The sequence below is a fragment of the Pteronotus mesoamericanus genome, unplaced genomic scaffold (assembly GCF_021234165.1).
Source record: "Pteronotus mesoamericanus isolate MK-2021 breed Mesoamerican mustached bat unplaced genomic scaffold, CSHL_Meso_final scaffold_636, whole genome shotgun sequence".
NCBI classification, from domain to species: domain Eukaryota; kingdom Metazoa; phylum Chordata; class Mammalia; order Chiroptera; family Mormoopidae; genus Pteronotus; species Pteronotus mesoamericanus.
Genome location: NW_026555324.1, coordinates 3978142 through 3996437, shown reverse-complemented (window position 1 = coordinate 3996437; position 18296 = coordinate 3978142). Strand labels below are relative to the sequence as shown.

Genomic DNA, 18296 nt, shown 5'->3' with positions numbered 1-18296 from the left:
ATTTTAATTGATTTTTTAGAGAGAGGGGAAGGGACGGAGAAAGAGAGAAACACTGATATGCAAGGGAGACATTGTTTGGTTGCCTCTCGCACACCCGCAGCTGGGGACCTGTCCTGCAACCCAGACACGTGTCCCAATGAGGAATCAATCTGATGACCTTTTGGTTTACAGGATGATACCCAATCCCTTGAGCCAAACCACTCAGGGCTGATTTTTGATATTTAATAAATTTCTAGCAAACTGCTTCTAAAAAATGACCCTCTTTCTCCCTAGCATTGCATATTCAATTCATCATCATAACCAAAAATAATTATTTCGGAGTTAGTATTAATTGATAGGATTTCCCTAAGCTTTGTGTATTTTAAGTTATTTAGTCCCCACAGTGATACCGAGGGCGGTCCTTTTACTCACTCAGCTTCCTCATCTTCAACTCACCGGTGAGGAAGCTGAGGCCCAGCAGGAGGAGGTGAATGAACCGAGGTCATGCAAGGTCCACGCCCTCTCCACAGTGCTTTGCCCAAGGAGGCTGTTCTTCACTTTCACCCGTCCTCACACAGGTCTGTCTTTGTGTTTTAAATGAGCTATACCTTATGTAACAGCTCATCAATTTTAGTGCACACCTTGATGAATTTTACACATGTCTGTGCCACCACATGAGGATAGGGAATATTTTATCTCCCAGTCAGTGAGCCCCGTCCCTAGAGGTCACCCGTATTCTGAGTTCCGTCACCATGGATTTGTCTTTCCTGCTCACAGAAATGAAACCTCGCCGTACGCTCTCTTGTCTGTGTTTCCCCTTAGTATATAGTGTCCATGAAATTTATCTTTGTCACATTATGAGTAGTTGATTCTTTATAGAAATTGCTGTGTAATTTTCCATCATCTGAATATTCCAGAAAGTTAAAATTCTCTTTACGGATATTTGGGTTCTTTCCAGGTTGTACTGTTATGAATAAAGCTGCCGTGAACGTTCTAGTGCAAGTCTTTCTGTGGTCATGTCCTCCTTTCTCTTGGGTATAAACCTAGGAGAGGCACTGCTGGGGCATTGGGCAGGCATGTCTGTAGCTTGAGTGGATACTGCCAGACAGTTTTCCAAAAATGGTTCAAACGCTTCACACTTCCATCATCAATGAATGAAAGTGTTATTTGCTCTACGTCCATGAGAACACATCCTTGGCAACACAAAATTACGTTGACTGCCGATGTAATTCTAGCTATATTAGTGAGGGGTTCCTGTGTTGCGATTCACAACTCTATGGGGGCGGGTAAACAGTGCTGTGGCCGATGGTTGCCATAATTCCTTCTATTGTTTTCAATGTGACTCTTCTGCTCTCATTAGGAGGTGGAGTTTATTTCTCTAGTCCTTGCAGATAGGTTACCGAACAAAAGGACTCGTGGTGCGGGGCGGGGGTCGGGGGGTGGGGGGTGGCCAGATGCTGTTACCGAAACAACGACACCCTCCTTCCCCGGGACCCCTCGGTTGTGGGTCCTTCGCCCCCTGCCCTTGGAATTACGGCTCTGAATGTCAGTTTGGTGAAAAGGAAAAGGAACTATTTATTCAAAAGCTAAACAGGTTTGATTAATGGCTAAATGTCACCCTTAAACCTCAAAATCCCTTCAAAACAATCACCAGCACACACACCGTCCTGCCTTCCCCCCTTTGCCCAGTGAGGCCAGTCAGGCGAGTAAGGGTACCGTCCTTCAGAAGCAAAACAAAAGAACAGGAGTCCGGGCCTCGGCCAGGCAGGCCTCTCGCGTGTGTCAGCACCATCCGCTGCGTCGCCGCGATCTCCAGCTCTTAATCCATAACCATGGGGCACCTTCTCCCGGCCCACTAGCAAGAGTCCTTGCTCCCCTCTTTCTTCCCGCGTGGTCTTCACACTGTTCCCCAGAGTCTGTGTCCCTTTCTCTCTCCTGCAGGCCTCTCTCTCTCTCTCTCTCTCTCCCAGTTACCTTCTGTATAAAGTCTTTGAAACCTTTCTGATTAGCTTTGGTGATACGCAAAGTAACCCCCTTTGCATATGAGGAACGAAGCTATCCTGTTGTTGACATACAAAATGACGCTCAATGGCCCTGCTCAAGGCTCCCATCCCCCATGGCGGCCTGCCCTGGGGTGGGGAGAATATATTTTTCTTGGACACCCCAATCTCTGGACCCCTTCCAAATACCCTTTGGGGGGGCCCTGACTGTGCCCTGTTACAGATAAGCTTGCTCACATGATTTTTTTTAGCCAATGGAACATTACCAAACATGATGGAAGCCAAGACTCGGAAAACGCACATTGGGGTTTGCCCTGTTTTAGCTGTGGTTAAGACTCTTAAGAGCAAGGTGTGAAGAAGCCAGGGTCAGCCTCCTAACTGAGAGGCCACAGGGAGAGGGGGCTGTTGCTGGTGGTCAGCACCGACCACTAGACATGTAAGGAAGCCACCTTTGATCACCTGGCCCCAGGCAAGCCACCAGGTGACCGAGGTTGATGAGTGACCCTAGGTGAGGCCATCAGAACTGCCCAGCTGAGCTCAACTCAGATTGCCGACTCACAGGACCACGAGTACATGAGGTGGTTGTGTCGGGATAGAAAACTACGGAAGTTCGTGTCAGAAAGAGGATGCTGCTGCCACAGAACTTAAACTGTGGCATAGACTTTAGAATTTGACAGCAAGAAAGCAGCTGAAAAGGAGCGAAGACACTTACTGGCCGGAGACATGGTGAAGAAACTGCTTCTCGAGTTTAGGAAAAGGCGACGTGGCAGGGGAACCACTGGCAAAAATGTCGCCTGTGGTAACGTGGAAAAGAGAACATGCACTTGATGACCGTGTGGATCTGGCTGAGGGGAGGCTTCCTCCCAGCTCCGGCCCTGCGCCCCGTCTTCCTCACGAGGGCCTGGTGGTGGCCAAGTGGAGCCTGTAAGTGGGTGAGAACTCGCGCGCCATCTGAGGCTCTGTCTCTCTCCTCTTACAGCAGCCTGCACCTGGCCTTCAGCAACTGGTTAGAACTTTTAGCAGAAACCTTACCCTCTTGTGTGGTGGCGCTGTCTCCATCCTGCGCCACAGGTGATCAGCACTCTGTCCACCTCTCTTCCCCTAGATTTCAGGCCAGTCAGTGGCTTGTGGCTTGAGCTCTCTGAGGGTGTCAAGAAAGTTACGTTGTTTTGTTTTTAACTCCGCTGTTTTGCTGTGGTGGCAGCAAAGCCCACTGCATTTCTCCATCCAAACCAGAAGTCAGAGTCGGGTTCAGCCTAAATTACGTTTTTATTTCCTGTTTCCTTTGCATCCACTCTGGTTACACAAATTATACAAGAGAGAAAGAAGCACAGGCTTTCGCAGTAAAGAGCTAAGAATCTGATTCTTGGCCCTGCCAGTGGCTCGTTTTGTGACTTCAGGCAAGCTGTCTTATTGAATGACCCACAGATTGATGCCCATCTTACAGAGTCGGAAGGCCGTAGTGAGCTAGTCGTGAAGCTTCCTTTTGGGGACACAGTCGCATCCTTTGCGTCCTTATCAATTGGAAATGGGGGCCACCACCAGGTAGGCTGGCTGTACAGTCGCTGTAATGCCAAGAATGAAAAACAGAACTTGGCCCTGAGCGATGTGGTTCAGTGGATTGGGCGTCGTCCTACAAACCAAAATTTGCTGGTTCGATTCCCGGTCAGGGCACATGCCTAGGTTGAGGGCCAGGTCCCTGCCTGGGGTGTGGGGTGAGGAGGGCAGCCCATTGATGTTTCTCTTGCACATCTATGTTTCTGTCCGTCTCTTTTTCCTTCCTTTCCCTCTCTCTAAAAATAATTAAGCAAACTCTGAAAAAAGAAGAAAGAAAGCAGAATTTGGCCCTGGCCAGGCTGCTGGAGTGTTGTCCCATGCACAAAAAGGTCACGGGCTCGATTCCCACTCAGGGGCACATACCTAGGTTGCAGGTTTGATCCGCCATTAGGGAATGTATGGGAAACAACCAACTGATTTTTCTCTCTCTCTCTAATCAATAAACATATCCTTGGGTGAAGACCTGAAAAAACAGAATTGTGGATCTGAGAAAACATGAGGGAAAAAGCATCTCTGTTAGATGTTTCCTATGTGAGCTTATCTGGAAAACCCATACATATGGATTCCCCTCATCATTTATTTGGTCAGGAATATTTTTTACTTGAACCCAAGATAGAAGGTTCTCTCCAGCTGGGCTTGATTGCCTCTGCACCATGAGAAGCAGCTATTTACGATTTCTCCCACGTAGGTAGAAGTATAACCACATGTATGGCCGATGTCAAACGATCTGGGAATGTTCATGAACAGGAACAGCTAATGAATGCTGAGAAAAGTCTGAAGAGTGGCTGCCTTGAGAGGATGTGGAGGAAACTTTTGGGGGGACTGCAGATGTTTATGTCATGATTCATTACGCTGGGAAGTTATGATCTGTGCCCTTCCTGAACCTCATTGAATGTGTTCTATACCCAGTATAATGTGAGAACTGTTTCATCCACTTGGAGAATCCCTGCCACTTTTTTCTTTTTTCCTGAGTTGTTTTTGCATTATTTGGGGGAAATGAAAGAATAATGGGGGGAAAACAAGATTTCATTGCATATGTTAGCTTCTCAGAGGGAAGAGGCTGACACTTGGGTCAAGGGAAAGTGTTGGAGGTTATATGGAGATTTTTCACTTTTCTACCCACTCCTTTGATTATTGCAATAGGGTTAATTCCCAGAAATCTATGACCTCTCCCTCACCAGATGTGTTAACAGTCATGGGATGATATGAAGACAAGTGTGTAAAATTGAGAGGGACTTTCTTAAGATATTAACTTTAGTTTTTATTCTTTTTTTCTCTCTGGTGCCTGGTAGAATAGCTAACATACAGTAGATGATCAATATATGCTTTGTAATTTGTTTCCTGATTTTGAGAAAACATTCGTCACTCACCTAGTTTTAGTTCTTATTAGTCTGCTATGGGAAATGCAGTTTCTGACTAGTGGCCATGTCTGTTGGGCAACTTCTGTTTATAAAACTTTTGCTTAAACACTATGGAGATTGTGAAAGAAGCACAACTCTGAGAAGCACTAGTGCCTTCTCAGAGTTCAAAGATTGATGTTTACATACGATACACTCAAGAGTTCATGATGTAAACCAACTTGTGAAATCACATGTTATATACAAGGCCAGGACTCATATATTTCCTACTTTGTGGGTCACATTTGAGAAAAGGGCAGGATGGGAAACAGGAAAAGAAATTGCTAAGGAGCTTCGAATTCCACTCTCGAAAAGAAAAATTTGGACTAGATTCCTGGAAACAGACTCAGTCATAACTGATTCCTTTTAAAGTTGAAGAGAGTGGATTTCACCCCCTGACACTGCATTAGAGTATTAATGTAATCCAGAGGCAGGTTCGGCTGCCTGCCACAACAAAACCTGTGAGACAGGTGTTGGTGCAAAGGGAAAGAGGTAGACTCCGATCTCAAAGACCATGCCCCTTCCTGCTCAAGCCTGCGGTTGTCAGAGGGATAGCGAAGGGAGGGTTTTTTCTACCCAACTATCTGTCCAGCTTTTTGCAGGTAAGACCCTCCCCCTGGGCCATCTTGGTCAATGGGGGAGAGTCCTTGGTGTTTGGACTGATGTGTATGGTAACATTGATGCTAACATTATCAATACTAATAGAGATTAACACTTACTGAGCACATACAATGTTGTATTACTTAAGTAGTTTATGAGTGTTACTCATTTAATGCATACCACAGCCCTGTGTAGGAAGCGCTGTTATTACCTCAATTTTATGATGAGAAAATTGAGGCACACACAGATAGTAAGTGATGAAGTGGGAATCCCACCCAAGCAGGCTCGCTCCAGAACCTACATCCTCCGCTCAGGTCCAAGTCACAGGCTGCATTAATTTCCTGTGGCTGGTGTCATCATCATAAACTTGGTGACTAAAAACAACAGGAGTTTATTCTCTCACAATTCTGGAGACCAGAAGTCTGAAATTCAGGCGTTAGCAGGACCGAACTTCCTCTGAAACGCTGGGGGAAAACCCTTCATTGCCTCTTCTAGCTTCTGGTGGCCCCAGTGTTCCTTCGTTTGGCCACAGGTTCCCTGAAAAGGCCATGTGTGGAAAGGGCCCCCAAACACCAAAGGAGCCCAGAGACCAAAGAACCAGACAGACCAGCCGCCTGTCAGTTCATGAGTTGAACGGGGATCTTACGTTCAAAATGTGGTCCAGTGGCAACAGGACGTTCAGATCTCCACACTCAGCTCACACGCCCTAGACCATCCGCTTGTATCTCTCACTTAGAAATGAGCCTCCGTGCCAGGAAAAGAATGCAGAGGGAACACAGGGACCAGATACTGGGAGGCTCTGGTGCCAAGTGGAGGAGCTGGGCTCGGTCCAGCTGTCTGACTCCAAAACCCGCTCTCTCCTTGTATGTCTCAAAACAGGGAGCTCAGTAATCCTGGGAGGGAAATTGTAAAAAGCAGCAGCAGATTTCCACTAATGCCTGGATCCGGGCAAAGGCACTCTGACCTTAAAGGACTTTCTCCTTTAAGATCTACCCCCTCCACTGGGAGAGGTTGCGGTTCCTAAGATGTGTTCCTGGCATCAGCTGTCTGTGAATACTGTCTCCTTACCTGTTGCATCTAAGGTTCCATGCAGGTTTGTGCCTGTTGGGGACTGACTCCTAGGCAAGTCCCAGGAGGTGGTGGGGGCAAGAAGGCCGAGTGAACTTCAGACTCCATTCAAAGTGCAGGAGCCTGACATCAGGAGCCTGGAGTCACTGCTGGGAACTCTGTGCTGCAGGGTCAGAGACTAGTGAGGAGGCAGTGGCCATGTGGAGCTTGACTGTTGTCACCTGTCTGTCTTTCTGCCCCAAAGCTTTCTGTACTGCTGCTGTTGCCATTGGGAGCTGCAGCTCTGATCCCCAGAGGTGAGTGTGCCCACCCAGCCCCCTTAGCGAGGGAAGGTGGGGAGTCCACGCCAGGGCCTGGGTTTTTTCACCAACAAGAGGGAAGTGGGGAGAGGAAGCTTATTCTGCAAGTGAGTCTCAGAAACGGTCTTCATCTGGGGGTAGCCGCATCCATTTCTTCCTCTTAAAATACCCTGAAATTCCTTAGCTCTTCTTCCAACGGCAGCTGGTGCTGGTGTCTCCGTTCCTTGGGGCTTCTGGGCAGTCTCCATCCCAACAGTGTTTTCTGGTTGGAGGTGCCTTTCTTACCCCACGTTTTTGTTATCCGAGTTTCCCGCCTCCATCTGGGAGCTGTCCAGCAATCGCATGATGGCTTGTACAGGTGTACAGATCTCTGTGTGCTGGAAGGCGCATCAGAGATTGTGTGATCTCTGGAGTCCACAGCACTGGGAACAGCACTTTGTGAAGGAGACACAGGTCAAAGGAGGAGTGAGAGGAACAGGGCCGTGGTGGTGTCATGACCGAGAAATAGAAGGTGAAGAAGAGCTGGGGCTTTCGAATTAGAGCACATCAGTAATCTCAATCAATCGATGTCTTTCTCTCTCTCGTCCATATCTACATAGATATCCACTCCCCCACCCACACACACACAGAGAAAAGGTCATGTGAGGACACAGGGATGAGGCAGCCATCTACAAACCACGAGAGAGCTCTCATCGGAAAACAATCCTGCCAGAACCTCAATCTTGGATGTCGAGCCCCCAAAATCCTGAGAAAAGAAATTTCTGTTGTTTAAGCTGCCTGGTCCATACTGTTTTGTCATGGCAGCCCTAGCAGACTAATATACATGACCATGTAGGAAACGCAGAAAATATAGGAAAGGTGGACAAAGCACTGTAATTGTACCATATGGAGTACTAGAAAAAGTTTTGGGGGGGCGATATATTTTTCTCATTTAAAAAGACATATCAGGAGTATTTTTACTTATTAATAATAGGAGTCTACAACTCCTTTGCGTGTTGTTGAAGAAAGAGAACACCTTAGTTTTAGGCTTGCCAGGTTTTAGAGATGTTGGCCTAGCGTGATGGAGATGGTTGTGCTGATGGAATTTTTTAAATTTAAATCGTATTTTATTGTTTATGCTATCACAGTTACCCAAATAGTCGCCTTGCCCCCCTCCACCCAGACTACCCCTTACTCCCTCAGGCAATCCCCACACTGTTGTTCATATCCGTGGGTCATGCCTATATGAGTATGTTCTTTGGCTGCTCTGTTCCCTACGCTGCACTTTACATCCCCATGACTATTCTGTAACTACCAATTTGTATTTCTTAATCCCTTCACCTTTCTGCAGACCTCCTGACACTCCTCCCATCCGGCTACCATGAAAATACTCTCTGTATCTATGATTCTGTTTCCGTACTGCTTGTTTGTTTGTTTTGATGATTCAGTTATTGAGAGATACGTATTTATTACCACTTTTTTGTTCATATTTTTCCTTTTGTAATTTTTATTTTAATTTTTAAATCGTGTCTATTGTATTACAGTTGTCTCAATTTTTCCTCCTTTTTCCTCCCGCCCACCTCCGCTCCCACAGTCAAGTCCCACTCTGTTGTCCATGTCCATGGGCCATTCATACATGCTCTTTGTCTAGTCCCTTCTTTCCTCCATTGTCCTCTTTCCCCATCCCCTCTGGTCACTTTCAGTCTGCTCCATGTTTGCATGACTGTGGTTTATTTTGTTTGTTAGTTTCTTTTGTTGAATAGATTCCACTTACAGGTGCGATCATAGAGTATTTATCTTTCACCCACTGGCTTGTTTTACTTAGCATAATATTCTCCAGTTCAATCCATGTTATGCAAAAGATAGGAGTTCCTTCTTTCTGTCTTGTTTTTAAAATGCAGATTGATTTGATTTATTTTTTATATGTCAAAATCCATTATAAAATATTAACACATTGAAGTCCATTCTAAAGTCTCAGCAGTCAAAACAACAGGACACCAGCACAGAAATAATCAAGTAGATCAATGAACTACAATGAGAATTCTAGGAACAAATCTACCTATCTAACAATGTAATATATCATTAAATTGATATTTCAAATCAATGGGGAATATAAAGCTTATTCAACAAATAAAGTACATGGACCATGATTACTTGAAATAAAACAAACATAGAGCCCTATTTCACACATTATACAAAAAATGTTCAGGTGAGTTTTCAGTATGTAAGATCTAAGGAGTTTTAGGGGAAAATACAAAATAATATTTTTCTTAACCTGAAGTAAAATATTCAAACCCAGAAGCTTTAAAGTAAAATATTGACAATATGGCTATAGTAAACATTTAAGACTATAAAGTAATATACATATACAAAAACTAAAGGACAAGCAATGGAATAGGAAAGTATTTGCTACACATCTAGAAAAGGGTTAATAGTTGTTTTTTTTTTTAATTAAAGGTTCTACAAACCTTTAACCAAAAAATGGATAAAGAATACCCAAAAATCATTGAAAGCTTTTTAAAAATAATAGAAATAGACAAGAAATATACAAAAAACAGATTTAGTTTCCACAGATAAAAAAGTAACCATTAAAATGACACATCAGCCCCTGACCCGTTCCCCTCCCCAGGCCACCCCGTCGGCTCAACTCCCGGTGGAGAGCTAGGTTTCCTCCTGTTTCATAGTCAACCAGAACAGTGTTCTACGCACATTTTGTCCTCAGTAAAAGAGGGCCTCTGGCCAAGATTTGGCTAGCGGCCCACTGGGAGAAGAAGCTAACCAAAGCCCATGTGTTTGAGTGTAATCTAGAGAGCAGCGTGGAGAGCATCATCTCACCAAAGGTGAAGATGGCACTCTGAACAGCAGGGCACCTCTTCCTGGGAGTAGTTCGAATCTACCACAGAAAAGCCAAATACCTCCTTGCAGACTGTAATGAAGCATTCATTAAGATAAAGATGGCCTTTCGGCCAGGTGCTGTCGATCTGCCTGAGGAGAACCGAGAAGCTGCTTACAAAGCCATCACTTTGCCTGAAGAATTTCACGACTTTGATCAGCCACTGCCTGACTTAGGTGACATCGATGTGGCCCAGCAGTTCAGCCTGAACCACAGTAGGGTGGAAGAGAGAACGATGAGAGAAGAAGTTGGGAACATCAGTATTCTGCAAGAAAATGATTTTGGTGACTTTGGGATGGATGATCGTGAGATAATGAGAGAAGGAAGCGCTTTCGAGGATGATGACATGTTAGTCAGCACCAGTGCTTCTCACCTCCTGTTGGAGCCTGAACAGAGCACCAGCAATCTGAATGAGAAAATTAACCATTTAGAATATGAAGACCAATACAAGGATGACAATTTCGGAGAAGGAAATGATGGTGGCATATTCGACGACAAACTTATTAGTAATAATGATGGCGGTATCTTCGATGACCCTCCCGCCCTGTCTGAGACAGGGGTCATGTTGCCAGAACAGCCTGCACCTGATGATAGGGATGAGGATGATAATGTATCAAATGGGTGGGCCTGACAGACCCGATTCAGTGGATCCTGCTGAACCAATGCCAAGTATGACTGATCAGACGACACTTGTTCCGAATGAGGAAGAAGCCTTTGCTTTGGAACCTGTTGACATCACGGTCAAAGAAACAAAAGGCAAGAGGAAGAGGAAGCTGATTGTTGACAGTGTCAAAGAGTTGGATAGTAAGACAATTAGAGCCCAACTTAGTGATTATCCCGACATAGTTACCACTTTGGACCTGGCACCGCCCACCAAGAAATTGATGATGTGGAAAGAGACAGCGGGAGTGGGAAAACTCTTCTCCTTACCTGCCCAGCCTTTGTGGAATAATAGACTACTGAAGCTCTTTACACGCTGTCTTACACCTCTAGTTCCAGAAGATCTTAGAACAAGGAGGAAAGGAGGAGAGGCTGATAATTTGGATGAATTCCTCAAAGAATTTGAAAATCCAGAGGTTCCCAGAGAAGACCAGCAACAGCAACATCAGCAGCGTGATGTTATCGATGAGCCCATTTTGGAAGAGCCAAGCCGCCTGCAGGAATCAGTGATGGAGACCAGCAGAACAAACTTGGATGAGTCGGCCATGCCCCCACCACCACCTCAGGGAGTTAAGCGGAAAGCAAGCCAGATCGACCCAGAGCCTGTGATCCCTCCTCAGCAGGTAGAGCAGATGGAAATACCTCCTGTAGAGCTGCCCCCAGGAGAGCCTCCAAATATCTGTCAGTTGATTCCAGAGTTAGATCTTCTACCCGAGAAGGAGAAGGAGAAAGAGAAGGAAAAAGAAGACGAGGAGGAGGAGGAGGATGAAGATGCTTCGGGGGGGTGATCAAGATCAAGAAGAAAGAAGATGGAACAAAAGGACTCAGCAGATGCTTCATGGCCTTCAGCAAGCTCTTGCTAAAACTGGAGCTGAATCTACCGGTTTGCTTGAGTTATGTCGAAACACGAACAGAAAGCAGGCCGCAGCAAAGTCCTACAGTTTCTTGGTTCTTAAAAAGCAGCAAGCTATTGAGCTGACACAGGAAGAGCCGTACAGTGACATCGTTGCAACACCTGGACCCAGGTTCCACATTATCTGAGCGGCTCAGAAGCCTGTCGCTAGTGTTCATTTCACGAGTGTGCACAAATGGCCCCCGTGTGTAGGGCACACAAAACCCTTTAAGAAAGTCCCAATTTTTGTCTGTACAAAGTCTCTGCCTTTTTAATTTTTTCCAGTGTTTCAGTTTTATCAGTTTCCTCTTTAAGGGAAACTGCTCGTGTGGACCGTGTTCTGATGGAGAAAACAAGCACCCCGAGGACTCAGAAGATCATTTTAACAGTTCAGAACAGATGTGTGCAATATTGGCGCACGGAATAATGTTGAGTAGCAGTCAAAAGTCAGGATTTTTATCTGTGTTCTCCATTGGAAAGGAAAACTTGTCAGGAAAGACGCCTGACAGTTTAAGAATTCTGGTGTGAGTCTTAGAAGGAAATTGTCTTTTCCCATCAGTAACACTGGCAATCTTCTTGGTGGCCTCTGTACTGAGGCCTGGTGCCCAGGGATCGTCCTCGAGATCTGTTTTTAAAGTGTAATTCCGTCATGACCAAGGGGGTGTGGGAAATTGTGTTGTAACTCATCCCCTCAGCTACAAAATGATAGGACTTGGTTAGAAGTGTTCTATTTTATAAATCATTCCATGAATCTTTTGAATGAACCTTACTATCCTGAAATCTGTTGTTTTAGTCAGGCTCTAAAATGAGCAGAAATAGACTTTCTTAGAGTAGAATGAACTTAAACATTTATACCTTTCCAGGAGCTATAAATCAAAGTTTTAAAAAGATGTTTGGATATATTCGAGTATCCGAATCATGGAAATAAAAATTGCTACGCCAACTACAAGGACAGGCTGAGAGGAAATAGTACACCTGGTTGACTTAACCTTTAGGCAGACGATGCTGCAAAAATAATGGCTTCTCTGATATTTATTAGAAGTTTTATTACTGACCTCTTTTTCCAACGCTGCACACTCCGTGTTTGGAACTTTAATAGCTTTGCAACAGAAATCCTGTATCCAGTTTGCTATAATTTAAGTGAAGAGAAACATCCCAATAAAGGCTTTATTATTAACAGACCAGATAGCACCAGAAATAATGTGACTATTATGATTATCAAACTGTCTTAACCTTTTAGGGCAAAATTACACTGAAAGTTCTAGCTTAAGTCTTGGCACTTTTGTGGGGGGAAAAAAAAATCACTTTTGAAACTCAGACGTCAGTGTATATCCAGTAATTTAAAAGTAAGTGAAATGTTTTAAATCTGTGAACGCGTAATTACTGTTTTGATGATTGATTTTCTTGAGAATGGTAATTGTATAAAATTGCTATTGCAGCTTTATTTTCAATATAATGTGCCTGTAAACCATTTTTCTCCCTTTGTAAAAAGACATTGTAGATAATTGAATGTTTGATTATAGAAAAGTCATTAGTTCCTCGTTATACGCATTTTGTTAGTCTGGTTTTTGTTGCTTATTGGGTTTTAATATTGTTCCTGAAAATAGTTGATGCTATGTTATGTATAACTTTTCTAATAAAAGTTGTGTTACAAGCTGTAAAAAAAAAATAGCACATCATTGTCACAATCAGATTAATAAGTATAAAAATATTGGTAATATCTTGTAATGGGAACTGTGAAAGGAACTGGGTATTCACAGACTCTTTTTCTTCATCTTAAGGCAGTCCCTTTAGCATATTTTGCAATGTTGGTTTGGTGGGGGTGTATTCTTTGAAGCTTCTTTTGTCTGGGGAACTTCTTATTTTGCCTTCCATTTTAATTGAGAGCCTTGCTGGGTAGAGCAGTCTTGGTTGCAGGCCTTTGTTTTTCATGACTTGGAATATTTCTTACCATTCCCTTCTGGCTTGTACAGTTTCTGTTGAGAAGTCAGCTGCTAGCTGTATTGGGGCTCCCTTATATGTTGTTACCTCTTTCTCCCTTGCTTGCTTTAGAATTCTCTGTTTGTCTTTGACGTTTGCCATTTTAACGATGATGGGTCTTGGAATGGGCCTCATTGGGTTCCTCTTGAATGGGACTGGACCTGTGTGGCTTTTTCTCTCCTCCACTCTGGGAAGTTTCCCATCATCACTTTTTCCAACAGGTTCTCTATGCCTTGCTCCTCCTCTTCTCCTTCTGGTATCCCGATTATACGGATATTAGTACGTTTCAAGTTGTCCTGCATTTCTCTCAACACCTCTTCATTCTTTTTGAGTCTTTTTTCATTTTCTTGCTCTTTCTGGGAGCTTTGTTCTACCTCGTCCTCCAGCTCTCTGATTCGGTCCTCAGCTTCATCTAGCCTACTTTTGATTCCCTCTACTGTGTTCTGCAATGCAATATTGTGTTCTTCATTTCCTTTTGTGTCCTATTGATAGCTTCTATGTCCTTTTTCATGCTAAAATAGTTGCGGTAAGGTCCTCGTAGTTTCCCTGTTGTTTTTTGTAATTCTCTCTGAGCTCACTGAGCTCATTGAGCTTCCTTAGAACCATTGCTTTGAACTCAATATCTGATGGCTTACTTGCCTCTATTTAGTTCTCTTTGTGGGGATTCCTCCTTTCCCTTTGCCTGGGGGTTATTTCTTTGTCTTCCCATTATTTGTGAGATTCTTCTTTTTTGCCTCCGCTTCTTAAATGGATCTGTCTTGATTTCCTGACTTTGTGGTGTGAACTTCTATTGTAGGAGACCGCTGCTTTTTCTTTGTGGATCCGCCTCTGATGGTGTCAGATGTTGGCCCTGTCTGACCTTAGGCAGTCTGTATGAGACTTCCAGGAATCTACTGTCTGTGGCTGTCTCCTTCAGCTATTAATGTAGTTACTATGCCTTCAGCAGGCCAGCTTAGACACCACAGGGTGGGGCAGAGTCCCTCCTGGGGGCAGGTTATTGGGTCTTCTCACACTGCTGCCACTCAGGGTTGTGGTCTGCCCGAGTCAAATGGCTGCTGCCGTGTGGGGGAGGAGTCAGCTGCGGGATCCCTCCATCCGATCTCTCGGTTCTCTCCCCAAAGCCTCCTTCCCCAGTCTCTCCTCAGGTGTCTCTAGCCCACTCTGCCCCTACCTTTGCTGGAGACAAGGGTAAGTGGCTGCAGATAAAAATGTCTGTGTTGGCCTTGAAACGTCTCCAGCCGCCTGTCTCTGGCACAGAGCAACCCTGCCACTTTTCGCAGCTGGCTGTTATCTGTGTACTTTCTGGGCTCTGGTGCTGTAGGATGCAGATCCCCGCTTATGGTTTAGACCCAGCTCATCTCAGAAGCATCCAACTGGCTGTTTCATCATCCTTCTGGTGCTGCTGCCCATGGGTGCCCCACCCGCCTTCTCGAGTCTCTACCGCACTCCTTACTAGTTAGGTTGTGCTAAGGCTGATTCTTCTGTCTGTCCGAGGCAATAAGGCTCCTGTCTTGCTGTGGTTCAGTTGTTTGTTCCAGGTGGTTTCTGCAGAATTTAGTTGTAATTCCAGATTGGTCCTTGGAGGAGGTCAGACTGACTTCAACTCGCTCCTCCGTCATCTTGATTCTCCTCTATTGTCCATAATGTTGTTGTTGTTGTTCTCCTCCTCCTCCTCCTCCTCCTCCTTCTCCTCCTCCTCCTTCTTCTTCTCCTCCCCCTTCTCCTCCTCCTCCTGCTGCTCCTCCTCCTCCTCCTTCTTCTTTTTCTAGAAGACCCTTTCACATTTCATATAATACTAATGTGGTGATGATGAACTCCTTCTGCCTTTTCTTGTCTGGGCTGCTGTTTATCTGCCTTTTTATTCTAAATGATAGGATTGCTGGATGGAGTAACCTTGGTTGTAGTTCCTTGCTTGTCGTTATTTTGAATTTTTCTTGCCAGCCCTGCCAGGCCTGCACAGTTTGTCTTGAGAAATCAACCAGCGATCTTATGGGAACATCCCTGTTGGTAAGGAACTGCTTTTTTTCTTGCTGCTTTTAAGATTCTCTCTCTGTCCTTAACGTTTGGCATTTTAATTATGATGCATCTTGTTATAGGCCTCTTTGGGTCCATCTTATTTGGAAGTGTTTGAGCTTCCTGAACTTACATGTCTATTTCGTTCACCAAGTCAGGGGAGTTTTCTGTTATCATTTTTTCAAATGGGATTCCAATTTCTTGCTCTCTCCACCTGGCACCCCTGTGATGCAAATGTTGGTATGCCGGAAGTGGTCCGAGAAGATTTTTAAACTATTTTCCTTTTTTTGGATTCTTTTTTCTTCTTGTTGTCCTGATTGGGTGTTTTTTGCGGTCTTATGTTCTAAATCTCTGATTTGATTCTTGACTCCATCCCATCTACTCTTCATTCCCTGTAAACTGTTGTTCACCTCCGTTAGTAGAGCCTTTGTTTTTGACTGAATCTTTTTTATGGCTTCCACGCTTGTTTTTATGCTGTTGACGTCCTCACTAAGATCACTGAGCATCTTAGAACCAGTGTTTTGACCTCTGCGTGTAGCAGACCGCTTATTTAGTTCTCCCTCTGGAGTTTTGCTCCACTCCTTTCTTTGGGCCATTCTTCTTTGTCTCCTCATTTTGGCAGATTCTCTGTGTTTGTTTCTGGATATGAGGAAGAGCTGCCACAACACCCTGGCTGGTAGAGTGACCTATTGTAGTAAGTGTCCCATAGGGTCGAGTGGCACAGGTTCCCCTATCACCCAAACTGGGCACTTGATGTACACTTACCATGTGGGCTGTGTGTACTCCTTTCCTGCAGCCCAGCCTTGACTGCTGCTGGCCAGTCAATGGGAGGGATTTGTACTCAGGCTGATCAGTTGCAAGGACTGGCAGTGACCACTGACCACCCACAGCCAACCACTGTGAGGATCGGCTGTGCTAGGACCCACTCCACAGAGCAGAACCTGCTTCAGTAGGGCTCTCGTGCCCACTGAATCCACCCCATGGGTGTGTCGCTTGTGGAGGTGGTTTGGTGGTGGTGCTCCGACGTGGTCTGTAGTTGTCCCCTGGGTGTGCATGTTCTGGGGCCTCCCGGGAGGTGCAGCCTAAAGTCAGCTTCCCATGGGGATTAGCCCAGCGCTACCCAAATAAGCGACAGAGCAATCAACAGCTGGCTGCTACTTGTACTGCTCTTGGAGGTGCCCAAGAGTGTCCAAGCTGTAAACCAAGGCTAGCTGCTGCTAGTGTCAAGCTTGGGACCACTTACCAGTAGGCACAGAGCACACAGAGGTCAGAGGCTGTTTGTTTGAGAGAATCTGGGAAGATCTGCAGCATGAGCCAAGACAAGCCATTTGTATGGAAAAGCCACTGGAACAGCCTAGGTGGTCCCAAAAGTTGGGTGGGACATAGCCTGAGGGAATAACCACGGTGGGGAAAACAGTGTAAGCCCCGTTGATGGAGTGTCAGGTATGGTGCCCGCCTGCCAGCTCTGTGGGTTTGGGGGGTGGGAGGGCTCAGGAAAGGAACAATGGCCTCTGCCAGCACTTTTGTCTGGGAGAACGCTGCCTCCCGGTTCTTGCCCTGATGCCAGACAACTCAGTTTCTCCCGGCAAGTCAAGCCTCTGCTCCTGTGCTGGAGCTGAGAGGGAGTGAGTCTGAGTAAGTGTGTGCACGGGCCCTTTAAGAGGAGCTGCCTGAGACCCGAGCAGTTTGCCTTCCTCAGCCTCAGTCTCCAGTGGTTTTTACAGGCACAAGTTAACACTTATGTTCCTGGGCCTGGCACCTTGGGCTGGGAACCTTCGCTCTGATATCTGAGTATTAACTTCCACATGTGGCGTGGGACCAGGATAGCCATTTGGTTTGACTTCTGAGGACCCTGAGTGATGCTTGTTCTGTAGTTTAGTTGTAATTTGCACGTGCTTGTCCGAGGAGGTGAGCCGTGTCATCCCAGGCCTCCGTCTTGAACCTCCTGACGGAATGTTTATGTATCCAGGTGGCGGCGGCAGGGACAGCTACAGGAATCCACATGTGAGAATACGACATGGACTGAACACGGACTGTACCAATGTCAGTTTCTTATACTCTGGTGTCTCTTCAGATTGTATAAATCTTTCACCTTTTACCAATGTGTTTCTTGGTTTAGATATTGGACTGCCATTATATAGAAATGCAAGCCTTTCAGGAACGTGGGTGAATGGCACACGGGACCTCTTGGTACTGTTTCTGCAACTTTCTGTGAATCTATATTTATGTCCAAATTAAAACAAAAATATAGAAGCTTGTTAATAGGTAATAGATAAAATCCTTTGTGGGACCAAAAAGACCAGTAGAGTAATTCTTTCTCTTTGGGAGTGCTTTCTACATCAAAAAGAGAGAAAAATCACCCTCAAGGAGGCTTTTGGGAAGTTTATGCGTAATTCTATGGAACTAGTTAACAGGGAGAATTGTGAGGTATTGTTTGAAGTTCAATCAACAGGAAGATATTTAATCCCTTTTCTTTCATAACTTTGAAACAGTTTTAAATATAATTTTCTAATTCTACCTTAAGTCTCTTTTGAAAATAACAGTAGTAAATACTTTTTAAACCTCTAAAATATAATGGTTAGAGATTCCGAAAATTTCCAATAAAAGTCATATTTAACCATTATGGTGGGGAAAAAATCTTTTACCTTTCTTATTGTCATTTTTATTTTAAATTTATTTTTTTAAATTTATTTAATTTTTTTAATAGATTTCATTAATTTATGTCTACAGAGAGGGGGAGGGAGGGAGAAAGAGAGGGAGAGAAACATCAATGTGTGGTTTCCTCTCACATGTCCCCCGCTGTGGGCCTGGCCCCCAACCCAGGCATGTGCCCTAAGCAGGAATTGAACTGGTGACCCACTGGTACACAGGCAGGCGCTCAATCTACTGAGCCACGCCAGCCAGGGCTATGTATCTATTCTTGTTCCAGCACACTTGTCTCCATTTCCCCACCACCACTTTCCCCTGTCCCACCGCCCC

The 18296-nt window shown here is 45.0% G+C and overlaps 2 protein-coding genes across 2 annotated transcripts in view; both read left to right on the top strand.

Annotated features, from left to right (window-relative positions):
* LOC129061500 (adhesion G protein-coupled receptor E2-like) overlaps positions 1-18296 on the top strand; it is a 68078-nt gene that overhangs the window by 25758 nt on the left and 24024 nt on the right. The window lies entirely within an intron of this gene.
* Positions 2767-11473, top strand: LOC129061449 (double-strand-break repair protein rad21 homolog). The gene is given in 6 exon segments (XM_054562123.1): positions 2767-2903; positions 2959-3050; positions 3427-3524; positions 9564-10388; positions 10390-11211; positions 11213-11473. Coding segments are annotated over 6 exon segments (2235 nt in total).